The 14929-nt window shown below is 31.9% G+C and overlaps 1 protein-coding gene across 1 annotated transcript in view; it reads left to right on the top strand.

Annotated features, from left to right (window-relative positions):
- The window catches only part of LOC108754336 (transcription factor IIIB 90 kDa subunit), an 80696-nt gene that overhangs the window by 63665 nt on the left and 2102 nt on the right, over positions 1-14929 (top strand). Inside the window, exons 12-16 of the mRNA XM_018496567.1 lie at positions 2108-2339; positions 2413-2560; positions 4116-4306; positions 4412-4561; positions 5327-5328. Coding sequence (XP_018352069.1) covers positions 2108-2339; positions 2413-2560; positions 4116-4306; positions 4412-4557 — 717 coding nt within the window. The 3' untranslated portion in view covers positions 4558-4561; positions 5327-5328. The remainder of the gene's footprint in view (positions 1-2107; positions 2340-2412; positions 2561-4115; positions 4307-4411; positions 4562-5326; positions 5329-14929) is intronic.

A 14929-nucleotide genomic window follows, 5' to 3' on the forward strand; every position in this document is an offset into this window, starting at 1 on the left:
TTTCAGGAGTTCGAACGTTTTTTTTGTATATACGAGTAGTGTATATTGAACGTTTTTCTGTATATACGAGTAGTGTATATTAGTAATTCAAGATTGAATTATTTAAATCAATAAAGTTCCAGCTTTGACCGTAATAGACATTTTTCTAGTATTGATTGTGTTTCTCATATATGCGGTCTAAAATAGAAATTTTTATTGAAATAAACTTAAAGTATTTCTCAAAAATAATTATTATATCGCCAACTATTTTGATTAATTAATCATATTATATGTATAAGCATACATAAAAAACTCACACCTGCAGTTTCCATACAACCATTATTTATATATAAAAGTTTTTCGCAATTAAGGATGTTTTATATATATTTTTGAAATAATATTAGGTGTACAAAAAAGTTCTGAGCTTTTTTTTGTAAAATTCCCTTTCCCATCGTATGTAATCGTACGGAAATGGCTTGCTGCGTAACGCCAAGCTGTTCTGCAAGCTCCTTTTCAGTTTGCGCAGAGTTTATATCCAGCAGTGCTTGCAATTCGTCCGTTTCAATCTTTTCAGGGCGTCCAGCACGCGATTCATCTTTAAGACTGAAATCTCCTTGACGAAACTTTTGATACCACCTTTTGCATGTTGCATGACTTACAGCGTTCTCTCCATATGCAGCACAAATCATTTCAGTGGCTTCAGCAGCATTTTTCTTCAGATGAAACGCGAAGTGGATGGAAAATCGAATATGCTCTTTTGTAATTGCCATCGTGAACACTACTGATTTTTGAGGTTATGTGCATCAAACGCCAAACCGTATCGCATTTCAGGAGGTTAAATGTTACTGTTTTAAAACCCCAAAAGGGCGGGAAGATATATAAAATTTAAATTGTTATTTCGGTTGTATCAAATCTAAAGCTCAGAACTTTTTTGTACACCTAATAAAATTATGAAAAAATTACGAATTATTCTAAATCACTTTAAAAATAATATTGGTGACGGTTTACTATCTAGGTCATAAATTATTTTAATAAATAGTAGTATTTTATTAATCTGTGTTCCAATAAAAATTTATAGAAATATATTATAAAACGATAAAAATTTCAATTTTTTAAGTATTTATTATGTATTCAAGATTATTTACGTAGAATTACATTGCGATACATGAATTAGTTATCTAGTAAATAAACAAAATATTTATTTGTTCTATATCTTTGTAACTAATCAATAAATCGCAATGAAACTTTGCATTATTATTTTGAATATTTAAAATATTTATAAAAGAAAAATGTAAATTTTTTAAAAATATTTTATATTTTTATTTTTAACAATAAAAATAATAACAAAATAAATAAACAAAATAAATAAACTGCAAAAAATATGTCATTAAACAAAAATATAATCTTATTCATACAACTTTCATATATATAATATATTTATTGGAAGTTTTTTTGTAAATATTAAACATACTTCCAACTTTAATTTTCTTTGCAGGGACTGTACGTCTAATACATCCTTAAAGTAGATCAAAATCACAATAACATCAAAATGATGTTAAATTGAATCGTGATTAATCAAAAAAATGACTTAGCAAACAATTTGGATTTTAACATCCTGATGATTTTTTGTTTTATTTAAATATGTTTTTCAATTTATTGCATATGATAGATTTTAGAAACAATTTTGTTAAAATATTTCATATGACATATTACAGAAGTCTTTCAGAATTGTTGCACATGAGATGTGAAGGTTGAAACAGTTCTAGAAATTTTCCGCAATAATCGGTGCTGTATAGGTATACTTATCTAAAAATCTATAGATTTGTAGACTCATTTTCCGATTTTTTTGAATATATTAAATATTATATTTTTATCTTTATTATTATTATTTATGTGATAGTAGAGGAGTATGCAATATTATATATTATATCATTATATGTAAGGATATATCCACACAAACTTGTACCCGCATAAACATATGCATAAAGAAAATTATCCAATCACATTTTATATATGTCTTTATAGCAGAAATATGATTAATTTTCTTTATGCATACGTTTCATGCGGCTATGTAAATTTGTGTGGATATACTCTTAAATATTTGAAATAATTAAGATTTTGTTTTTAGTCTTCTGAAGAAATCTACGCGAATGATATCGACGATGAGGAATTGGACAGTTACATTCTTTCGGAAAAAGAATCGCAGTCTAAATCTGCTCTTTGGAATAAAGTAAACGCTGATTATCTTGTGCAACAAAAAGAAAAGGAAGAAAAACGTTTGAAAGAAAAAGAAGAAGGTAAACCTGAAAAGAAAAGAAGAAGAACGACCAAAAAATATAAAATGCCTGCGAATACTGCAGGTAAATTTTCTATTTTCTATTTTTCGTTTAATTAACTTATTTATTATTATTAAGCTGTTTTTTTTTCCTTTAGGCGAAGCAATTGAAAAAATGTTGCAAGAAAAAAAGATATCTTCCAAAATCAATTATGAAGTGTTGAAAAATTTAAATAATCAACAAAGCAATGAAGACATACCTGTCACAAACACATCGGAATTGGACACAATAAGTTTTAAAAAACCGTTAGTGCAGATTATTTTACAGTTACAATCGATATATTACGAGCAAAGTCTGCAAGTATCCGTGCAATGCTGCTGACATTGTATTTATAGCAAGCAGCTTGGGCAATGCCGATATTGCCCACTATGCAAACTTTGTCCGTAACAAATATATTAACACGATTATTTTTATTATTAATTAATTAATTATATATATAATTAATATTATTAATTATATATAATTAATAATAAGCGTTAATACATTGACGCTTATTAATTTCAATAATTAAGTCGTCATAATTAATCACAGAAGTTAGTGCTCGCAAAGATTGCACATTTCGGGCTTATTCCGGCGAGCGACCCTCACCACCGCTTGAAGCTCGGCGATTAAGCTGCTGACGCTCACGTGACGCTCAGAAGTGTCCCTGTACCAGAAATATACTGGGAGCGCACCTTCCGCCAAATTATTATTGAAACATGTTTTTTATTAAATAATTTATTTCTATTAACATAAATATGTATTAGAAAACTACATTGAGATATAAGTATATTATTAAAGAACAATGAATAAATTAACAATAGAAAATTTTATGTTCCTGAACCAGAGCGTCACGTAAGCGCTGGATAGTTCGGCCGCCGAGTCTCAAGCGGTGATAGGGATCGCTCGGGATCGAAATCAGCCCAAAATGTGCAAATCTTTGCGAGCACTGACATAAGTAATCACAAAATATATAAGTAAATATACAATATTTTCGGTACAGGGAAAAAATTGAAATGGATTTATAACAGAAATATTTATTTAAAGGATGCGTATATAGAGATACTATTTGAAATAAGTATTTTGTGTAGTAATTATAAAAAAAGCAAATCGTATTTACTTATTTCAAATAGTATTTTTCATAGATTCAATCTTTAAATATTTCTAATGAATTTATTCCAATTTTTTCTTTTTTTTCTCTGTAAAAGATAATAATGGTAGGTGTTTAACACAAAAATAAGTCCATCTACTATGATATAGCAGATTGCTTTTTGATTCATAACTCTTTCCTGGAAGCCATTACGAGAGCATTTTATACGTATTCACAAGTTTTCACAGTATCACAATACAAGGCAAACAATACCATCGGAGTTCTTTCACTGTGATGTATAATTGACAAATCAGTTCGAAACAGCATCGAGCAATATGTATATACACATATATTGCCCGATGTTATGTATACACACACACACACACACACGCGCGCGCGCGCGCGCGCGCACACACACCCACACACACACACACACTTGATATCACTATGAACACTTCGGGATTTTGTATACGTATTTATTTTTATTTTTATTTAATGTTTTTTCAAAAATAATCAAAAACTACAGTTGTCGAATTTTTTTTGTATAAATGATATATTTAAATATAATATATCAACACATGCGAATGTTGAGAATATTTATAACAGTAGGTAGATATCCTGTATAAAACAATTAATCTATCATGTTCCTTTACAATGAAATCAAATATGGAGATGTATTGAAATTAATAAGTATAATAAGTAGTATATAACAAAATTATTTTGTACAATAGGATAACAGTTAATTCTACATTGAAGTCTGCAGAGGTTTTATTAACAAAAAAATATTCTACTAAACTAAATACCCCAAAAACATCATTGGATAAAACATTAGATAATGCATATAGAAAAGAAGATGAATTTACAAAAAAAGAAATCAGTTCGATGGAAACGGATACACCTATAGTGGACACGTCCGAAATAGGTTGCGTAACCTTTTTTTTATAATCTTTACTATTTTATCTTGAATTATTATAACAGAATTAAATATTATGCATAGCTTTTATTAAGGTTTTTATTTTTGTTGCAGTATATGATAATGATGATTACCTTGATGAAGAAGAATCTGATGCTGCAGAAATGTCACTTGGACAGATACTCGAATCTCGCGCAACTGAGACTGAATTTTCCGCATCTGAGAGTGAATTTGGTGATGATGGTTATGAATACGAATGAAAATGTAAATCTAAACTTTTTAGTACTATTATTTATTATTATAAAAATTAAAATGAATAGAGAAACATTATCTGCAGTAATTCGAAAAAATAACCCATATTTTTTTAAATCATTATTATAGCAGTACAAATCATTTATCTGCATCTTATATCTTACTAAAGGGCTTAGTAGGAAGTATGTGTATGCTGCTTCCGCGTTTATCTAGTCAAAGTTTTTACTATAAATTAGCAGCAATACAAGAATGAATCTCGCAAAATATTATATCTGAAAAAAATTCCTATAAGAATTATGGAGATAAAATTGAAAATCGATGAAACGAATTTTCTCTTTAATGGATGAACCGATTTCGACGAAAAAAATGTTGTAGGATGCAATGTTTAAAAAAAATTATAAAAATTTTTTTTCGAAAAAAATCGGTTGAAAAAAGTTCCCAAAGTTTTTAATATATATTTTTTTTTAATAGAATGTATTTGAGACACTACTACCATGTTTTATTTCGACTAATCTAATATACGAGTAACATATTTAATTTTCAAAACGATCTGAAAGGTAGTACATAGCTTTAAAAAATCAAGAGTTTGAGCGTGTGGCATACGATTAGCCGGGTGAGATTCGGATACGCAACTACATATACAGGTATTAAACTCAGCTATGTACACATGCTTATGTGAGACCAATTCGCGAGAAAACTAAGAACGGTCTCACGTCTTTAATTTTTTTTACAGCAAGTTTTCTACTGTTTATATGAAATATTTTAATGTTCTAGTAGATGTATTTTAGTCTTTCGCATTCTGTTTCGCGTGAATTGCCGTGGAGCGCTTTGATTAATATTAACGCAATCATTATTTACAGTAAGTCAAGTAAGAGCATGGTCGAGTTCATGTTATTAGCCCCTAGATAGGTTCGAATAGTTTCATACGATATATCTAAACCTTTCTGCTTCAATTTTGCTTGTCCTTGATGCAGTGTTAAGCCAGGATTCCGCGAAAACAGATTCACTATTTTTTTATCGTCTTTTTTTGTTCACTTTGCATATCGAGCCACGTTCCGGTAAATCATCGACATTTTTTGCCATTATATCGCTGCACTCACTTCTGTACGAATGATTTCGACTTTTTCATATATTTAGCAGCCGCTAATTGTTGATGGCTGACATTTTTGGACCTTTCGGATGAGTGCAGAAAAACACAACGTGAAGAACACGCTTCATAGCATAATGCGTATTTGGTACTCATGACACTTAATGTGATTCTCTTAAGAAAGTTCAACTGAACTTCCTTGACAACTGAATCTTCCTTGATAGTGCATCAAGGATAAAGGTGCCCTCTATGGATTCATGATAGATTTAGAGCGATATCTTTTATTAGCTTTGAGTAAGGCCGACCACGCTCTTACTTGACTTACTGTAATTTAATCACTTGATGAACTATTGATTTTAGTAGGCCCACTCACAATGCGTCTTTATATAAGTAACACTTATCTAAAAATACTTGCTATATTGGTTCTTTTTTGCTACTTTGTTTTTTTGTATTTGATTTGACGTGCAATAGAAAATGTCTACATCACTGACAAATTGTAAATGCGCGATAAATTCTGTCGGCAAAACAGGAGCAGAATGCGACATCAGTTGTGGTCAGTCTGCTAACATCTAATCAAATCTGTTACTAGTCTGACATCCTGCTAACATTTTGCTATCTGCGTATTTTTAAAAACACATATAGTATCGTCGATATTCGAACCTAAGATCTATGGAGTAATAACTTAACACGCTAACCCTGAGCTATAATCGCATGTCTGGACAACTTGAAATTCGATTGTTATTCAAGTCCTCATATAAGTTTTTATGGTTCATCTACAATAGGCTGTCAACAATATTTAATGTGGAATTAGGCCGAAATCAGACTGTGCGTTGAAAATTGAGATTAAAGATGAAAGATTGAAATTTTACCAATGAGGACAAAGAAATTTTGGCTTCTTTTGTTCTGATTGATCAAACTTCAGTCTTTTAATCTTCAATCTCATTCTTCAATGCATAGTCTGATCCCGGCTTTGCATGCCTCGAAAGATCGTTTATCAATACTGTGGTTTTATCAATACTAGAGGCTGTATTTTCACTGCCAGTGCTGAAAATCTACAGTTTACATTAAGGTGTCATTCATTTCATTTCGACGCTAAAACGATTGACGCTCGTTTTGTTCGAGTTCACTCTATGTAATTTTATTTATGGTTGACGCTAAAAAGTTCGTTTCTATCCAACTTTCCAGCGTTGATGAACCAATTCTTGTAGTATAAAATTTTTAATTGGAAAATTTTGTTTATTGAAGTTCCAACATGCAAAGCGAAGAAAGTGAGGTAAATTAATAAACATGAAAAAATACTTTGAATATTTGTCTAATATAATATGAGAATATAGACAATTATTTAAAATACCTCACCCCACCTAAAATCTTAACAAAAGTTACTCATTCTACGTTTTCACACAAAACGAAAGAATCTAGTAGAAAAACGTGGTGGTCGGCCTCGTGAATCGAGTTATTAAGCGTGAAGGCTCGTCTATGACAAAGCGTAAAAGTGCTGCGCAACGGCGCAAGCTTAAGCATAGATGCAAGATGTCTGCGCCATGCTTTTCTATGTGTAAAAAATTTACTACATAGACACATTAGAGATACCAACAGCGTCAGGGCTGTGTGACTCAGTGAGTGCATCCAGAAGCACAACCGCTCACTGAGAGCTCAATGAGCTCTTTTACCTATTTGGTTTACATTTTTAGATCTAATTTAATATGCCAATCAAATGCAAAAGTTCACTGAGCGCTCAGTGAGCAATCATGCTTCTGGATGCATCTAGTGGCAGAACGAAAGTCTACCAACTCGGAGGAAAGAAACTCAAATTCATGAAACTTTATCGCTACGATGAAAAGTGAAAATTTTTATCAATGAAATTAATGGAAAAATTGTTCACTTTTCACTTTCCATCCTAGGGATAAAGTTTCATGATTGATACCCAGACACAGTATATACAGTAGCGCAATCCTCTTAATTTTATGTTGGCCAAAATGGAGTGTGCATGTGTGAAATAAGTAAGTTGCCCCGTCTGTTTTCCTCTTTTTTTATTGTTCTCTCTCTTTTTCTCTCTATTTAAATAAGCGTTTCAATATTCCACTTAAACATTCATTTTTCAAGCATACATGTTTCAGAGTAAAAATCTAGAAGGAAGTATTACGTGTATTGTCCATTTGGTGAAATATGTGAAAAATCTCGAGAGATGGTCTAATTTTTGTGAAAAAGTGATAAAGTGAAAAAATGAACAAAAAGTAACATAAAAAATCGAACAAAAAGGATTTCTTTTTATTTATTGTATTTTAAACTTTTTTGGACATTATTATTTTTTGTACATATGTGTATATGTATATAAATTTCTTTTATATCAGCGTTCTCGTAACATTTTCGTACATATATAATTACATAATATTTCTTTATAGAAGTATACATTTTTAAGTTAATTTAATATTTTTCCTAATTTTTCTATTTCCTAATTTTTTTTATTTTTCAATATATTTACAATTTATTTTTATTAATTTTCATAAAGTTTAAATTATTTCATCGTAATATTAGGTTTATTTGCGTCGCATGCTCTAATATGTTCCAATATGTTCCTACAATAGCACTTATTCACTTCAACGAATTCGTTGGATTGCGATGCGAATAAATCTAGTAAGTTTTGCGAGGAATTTTGACAAAGTAAAAAAAGAATGAAAAGAGAAAAAAGTTTAGGTGATAACCGTAGCAACGCTAGGTACCTTACTTATTTCACGCATGCGCACTCCATTTTGGCCAATACTACATCAAAGGTGCCGATAGAGAGTTGCGCTACTGTATATACTGTGACCCAGGCTTGGGATCAAGACCCTGATATTTTTCTCTGTTGTCATCAATTATTTACACACGGAAACGCGCGACGCAGACGCAAAATAAGCGCAAGACGCGTATGAATGTCTAAATATTATTGTTGTTAATATAAACAGGGTATCAATCATGAAACTTTTTTCTTAGGATAAAAAGTGAAAAGTGAAAAATTTCTCCATCAATTTCAATGGTTAAAATTTTTATTTTTCACTTTCCATTTTAGGGATAAAGTTTCATGATTGATACTCAGGTAATAAAAAATTAATTGCTATGATTTTTTTATATCTGCTAACAGTGTTTTAGTATATAATTATGTTTACACAAACTAAATGAATGTACAGATATATATCACACGTTCTACTGACAGATTATTCTCTATTGATCCATTATTATTATTTCTCATTATTATCAGGAGACACGGTAATGTCTTGATAATAATTGTACATGTTTTCAAGGATCACACACACAACCGGTTGGCGTGACGATAGGACGCAGGCGTTAGAAATAAAATTAATCTATTTTCGTTGCTCCGTTGCTACGCTAGTATGACCAGGAATAATTCTCTTGCGCCTACGCCTGCGCCCTTATGTCGTGTTACGTCTTGTCGTATAGATGAGCTTTTAAAGTTGGAGACTTTAGAAGTTAAGATATCTGCTATCCCGATTCAATATAGCGCTATGTATACGTTCTGCATTAATTACACAAATTCACTGTTTGATGCCGGTATTCATAATCGATTCTTATTTCAAGACCGTCTTAAGTAATGTCTTAAGACGTTAATGTAGCCCTCTGATTAGTTCGTGATTTCTTAAAGACGGTCTTGAATATAAGATCTGACTATGAATACCGGCCTTAAAAACAAATTCTCAGCTTCACAAACACAAATTCACTGCTTTAAAAATAAAAATTCATTGCTTTAAAAACAAATTCACTGCCAATGCAAAGAATTTGTGTGTTTAAAGTAGTGAATTTGTGTTTTTAAAACAATGAATTTGTGTTTTTAAAGCAGTGAATGTGTTTTTAAAGCAGTGAATTTATGCAATTAAAGCAGAACGTATACATAGCACTATATTGAGTCAGGATAACAGATATTTTAACCTCTAAAGTCTCCAACTTTAAAGCTTAATAATTCGATTTACGAAGCCAACCGCCGCGTGTTTTTTGCTTTTTTCGTTTTGAGTGAAAACGCATCGAATGAGTATATTTTTATTATGATTTTTAGATAGGATAGGATATTCTAAATAATTACCGAGAATTATATTATGTGAAATTTCTTTTTGAATTAAATTTACCCATTCTGTCATCTATGCGTATTTATAATTACGTGCGTATTTATAATTACACATGTTGAGTGAGACTTTAAATTTCAGAATAAATAATATACAGTGATACATGGCAGAAATCTATTGTCTCCTCGCTACAGATTACAAAGATTAGGTTCGATATTTCTTGACGCTAAAAAACGATTTCTTCTTCGCTAATGAATGATCCCGACTCCTATTACGGAGTCGATTACTGCCAATAACAAGATAGCCGCTCCAAGCGGCGAGTAGCGAGAACAGTGAGTAGCATGAACGCTAGAAAACGAGCAAGGCTCAAAATAGCATCGCATGAAGACGCTCTTACATGTATTATACATTTTCAGCACTGGCAATGAATTTTGGAACACAGTCTACAATAGAAATTTTTCATCATAAAACATATAAGTTTTTATAGTGTACTTATAAATGTCGATAATTTTCAAATTATAGAAATCGAAATTATTTTATTGGAAACAATTTGCGCATTCGAATGTACATGACTAGAATGACAAAACCTCCGGTTGTAAAAATTACTATTTTAAATCGTGTATAATTTGTATTTCGTATGAAGAGTTTTGAAGTGCAAAGGTTTGTGAGTCACTCTATTAATTATAATTAATGAATCTTTTTTTGGATCATGTACTTGACCGAAATAATCAGCTAGATCTAAATCAATTCAACAATAACATGGAATCGTTTATATTTTGTATGAAGAGTTATGAAGTACCATTAAAAATATTTGTGAGTCTCTTCCAGACACTTTTAATTAAATATTTAAATGTCATTTGACCGAAATTACAATTGGCTGCGTTCAGCGAAGAAAGCAGCTTTGCAACTATTGTAAAATTTTTCAATATGTACTTCAATTGGTGCTTGCTTTTGATTTCTTATAGATCTAAATATATAAATCAATATAGATATGTTCAGCAGAACGCAATAGTTTTGCAACCGTTTTATCAATGTCTGCTGAACAGTCTTAACGCACTCAATTTTTCAACATGTTTGTTTAACGGTCGATATGATTTCCAGTAAAGTAAAAGTATACTTAGTCAAAAACGAAACGTGTTAAGCAAAATGGCTGCAAAGCAATTGCATCTCTTTATCAAATATCTAATCTTCATAGTATTGCTTATTCTCTGATGCTGTGTTGTTTCGAGTCCGTGTGAAATTTTGATTAAAATATGAAAAAGATCCAAAAATTAGTCTTCGAATTCCGCAATAATGGTGAAAAAAAAATATAGAATCCTAAAACGCAATACTATAAATATTTGATTAAGAGATGCAATTGTTTCCCTAATAAAAAAAGTTAATAAAGAATAATTGATAATGATATAATTTCTATAAATTTGTATCATTTCCTATATATAAACTGTATCGTTAATTTTTCAGAAATAAGATATAAATCCTATCATCGGTTCCTCCTATTTTATCAGTTTTTATAAAATTTGTATTTTATGGAAACTAACGATAGAACATCTATCTCTTTCTATTTGTATTCAATCTATTGTATCTAAAAGAATAATAAAATAACGAATTGGCATTCATCCGTTTTCTAACGTTTATTTAACTAATAACAATCATTTATTAACGATAAAAATGAAATCGTTATTAATCTGAAATTTATTTTATGAGTGTCTATCGGCGGTATGTAAAATTAAGTTTATAAGATTCTATTGTTTTTTAGCAAATAGGAAGACTTATCTGAACATATATGCGGATGAAATTTCACAGATTTCTATCTGATTTTCCAAAATGGACATATCTATAGAAAGTTATCGTAAATTTATTATATAAAATGATTCTCGACCTACAATTTAGTCATTGAGTTTCCATCGGTAATGTATAAAAGAACTTTATAAAATTTGTTTGTTTTTAACGAATTAATAATCCTATCTGAACGTATACAAAAAACATAAGAAATATTTCATAGATTTCTATTTACCTTACAGAATAGAAATACCTATAGAAGTTTAACGTAAATTTGCAATACAAAATATTATTATCAACATATGATATTTAAATAATGATATTTCTCATCGGTAAAGTAAGAAGCCTACAAGACTATTTTTCAATATATTAACATCTTTATAATATGATGCTTGTTTGTAACATCAAATTATTAATTGCTTGTAATTTAATTCGCGATTGTTAGAATAGTTTTAATTGAGTTTATAGTCTATATGCAAATACATATATAATATAATACTATCTCTTTTAAATTTTAAATAAATCACAAATTATAAAAATAATTTGTAATAGTTGTAGAAGTATTTATTATTATAATCTGGACAATATATCTTCTATTAGTTAATGAATTGCACATAACATGGTTATCAATATAGTATTATATCGTCAAATCATCACTGTTATGTCCAAATCCTTAAAACTAGGTTAATGAGACAAGGAGGGAAAATGGAGAGGGTATGGAAGGACGGCTAGACTCAATCTCACAGTATACACGGAGAGGCGAACATTTGTAAGTCGCACATACTCTTTTGGGTCCCAGAATAGGAGTCCCGAAAGGATACTATGATATCTGGTCCGAGGGACAGTGCGAACGTCGGTTCTATTTTTTGGGTCAAGAAACTTAATCCTTTTGACCCGAGACTGGACTTCGTGCGATCTCGGGAATTAAAGGGAAGTTGATGCGAGGGGTAACTTAAAAAAAAGTGGAAGATAGCGATTTTCAATTAAAAATTAGCTTACATTTATTTAAGTAATGTTATTGAGTTTACAGACATGGTTATAATAAATAAAATTAAAAGTATCATTATTATTTAGTTGTACATATGTTTGCAAAGTGTATGTATGTGTGCGTGTGTGTGAGGAGAGATAGGAGAAAAGGAAAAAGGGTTATTGGGGATTGAAGGTGAGGAAGATGGTGCAGAAACACATAGGGACGAGGTGCTTGTACTGAAAGGTGTAAGGAGTGAGGTTTCCGGGAATATAGACTGTCACCAGTCTATCTCCCTCGTTGGGAGGAGAAGAATAAAGTCGGAAAAGCCGATCTTAGTCGATCGGTGCAGGATCTGATTGGAAAGGAGGAGGCGGGAGCGGGTTTAGCGGAGGAGGGGGAGGGAACCGCTCTTCGAGGGAAGAAGGGAGAGGAAATCGTTCCTCTAGAGGAGGAGGCAGAGAAAATCGATCCTCGAGAGGAGGAGGGGGAGGGAATCGTTTCTCGAGGGGAGGAGGGAAATAGTTCAAGATTTCCTTGATATACTTAGTGGGGTCAAGTACGAGGGAGAGAGGTTAGGTCAATGGGCTCCAATCGGTCGTTGACTGGTGAATATGAAATTTCCAAAAAAATCGTCAGTCGCTTTGTGCTGAACGGCTCCGTCTATTGCATCGGACGTAAGGGGTTCGCCTCTGGGACTTTTTTGCGTTACAGATGCGCACTACCGAAGGGTTAAAAATAATTATATGCTTGTGTAAACACACACGTATATATTATAGTATATAGACAGTCATGGAACATCAAAGTCAATTCAGGGACAGTTTACGACATCGCGACTAACGCCATCAGTCGGCGGTCTAGCACGATCACTGGACACACACACAAACATGAGCCTATGTGCGGTTCGGCGCTTTCGCGCTTCGGCCAGCTTTGGCGGACGTTCGGGCGTGTTAAGAGTGAACGAGACAGTCGGGCATGCTAAGAGCGAACGATACAACGTTTTACTGGAACGTGAAGCGACTGAAAATGTTTTCTGCTCGAGCATGTCGAGACTGTCGAGAGACAAGAGGACATTATAGATAACATATAATTTTAAATAAATTGTAATTACAGTAAACCCTTCCCATTAATCCACAAAATATAAAACATGTCAAAAAGTAATTTTATGCAAAAATTTGTATTGTGTATTTTCTCGTATTTTATCGTTACAGACTAAAAGTAATGCTAAATGAGCAAAAGAAACTATGAAATTCATATGCATTATATTTTTTAAACATATGTTTATATTTTTTAATCATAATAATAATTATTATAAAAATTGTTAATTATGTTATGCATGCCCTTCTCTCCGGCCTGCCTCCGCATTTTCCTCTTCTCTTTCGGACGTATTCCTGCAAAGTTAATTTAATTTGTAAATGTCTTTGATATTTACACTTTAAATAAACTATATACATTAAAAAAAGTGTAAAAATTATGTGACTAAAATTATATTTTTATTTAACAACATATTTTTATAGTTTATATTACCTGTTTGTTGTTAATATTACGTCCAAGTTCCGAAAATGGATTTAAAGAGAGAAGGGAAAATAGAAGGGATGGAGTGTGGAAGGACGGTCAAACTCTTGTCTCGGAGGTATCCGCACAGAAGCAAATACCGCGAGCCGAACACAATCTTTTTATTGCTCGCTTCGGAATATGGGTCAACGTCCCGTAAGGACGCTATGACACTTGTTTCCTACGAGCGGTGCGATTGTCGGTCCGAATTTTGAGTCAGAGAAATCCCTTTAACTCGGGAATGGACCACGTGTGAGCTCTGAAAGGTCACGGATTAATGACTATGAGATTTTATTAGAGCGTTTTAAAAGTGAATGACGAGAGCGAATTAGTAACATTATTTATTGTAGCTAACAGATAAGGAAAACACGCGGTTATATGATAATTGGTTATATAATAATATTTATTATATCTAATCTATACATTGCTACAGTTACTGACGTAACAATATTATCTATTCTATAATGGCTACAGTATTATCTATTCTATAACGGCTATACATTATATGTACACTGTGTTAGAGGGGGAATCGGATAGGTTTTGCTTATTCTATTTCAAGGATGGAAGCGGAGGAAGGAGGGAAAAGATTGTAGAACAAGTCCACTGGAACTAGGAATGGATTGGTGGAATTCGGGAGGAATAGAGATACAAGAGTCTCAGTGTTGGCCGGTGATGGCATTCCGGATTTCCTCAGGATTAAAATAATGAGGCCGATTGTGTAGGCCCCCTCAAGGATACGAGGTCTGGCTATTAAATAACGAGACTGCGCGCGCAGAAGGCGTTCTAGAGGGGTAGGGTGGGAAACGAATGCAGCGTTGGATAGCTGGAAGTGTCTACTATTCCAGTACGAAAACACGTTTTTGTCGCAGTAGTAGTATTTTTTCTATAGAGGTTAGAAACGAACTTGTTTTTTTCTCGTGCCGATAACAATGTGTGAC

Source organism: Trachymyrmex septentrionalis, unplaced genomic scaffold (genome assembly GCF_001594115.1).
Source record: "Trachymyrmex septentrionalis isolate Tsep2-gDNA-1 unplaced genomic scaffold, Tsep1.0 scaffold79, whole genome shotgun sequence".
In the NCBI taxonomy this organism is placed as follows: domain Eukaryota; kingdom Metazoa; phylum Arthropoda; class Insecta; order Hymenoptera; family Formicidae; genus Trachymyrmex; species Trachymyrmex septentrionalis.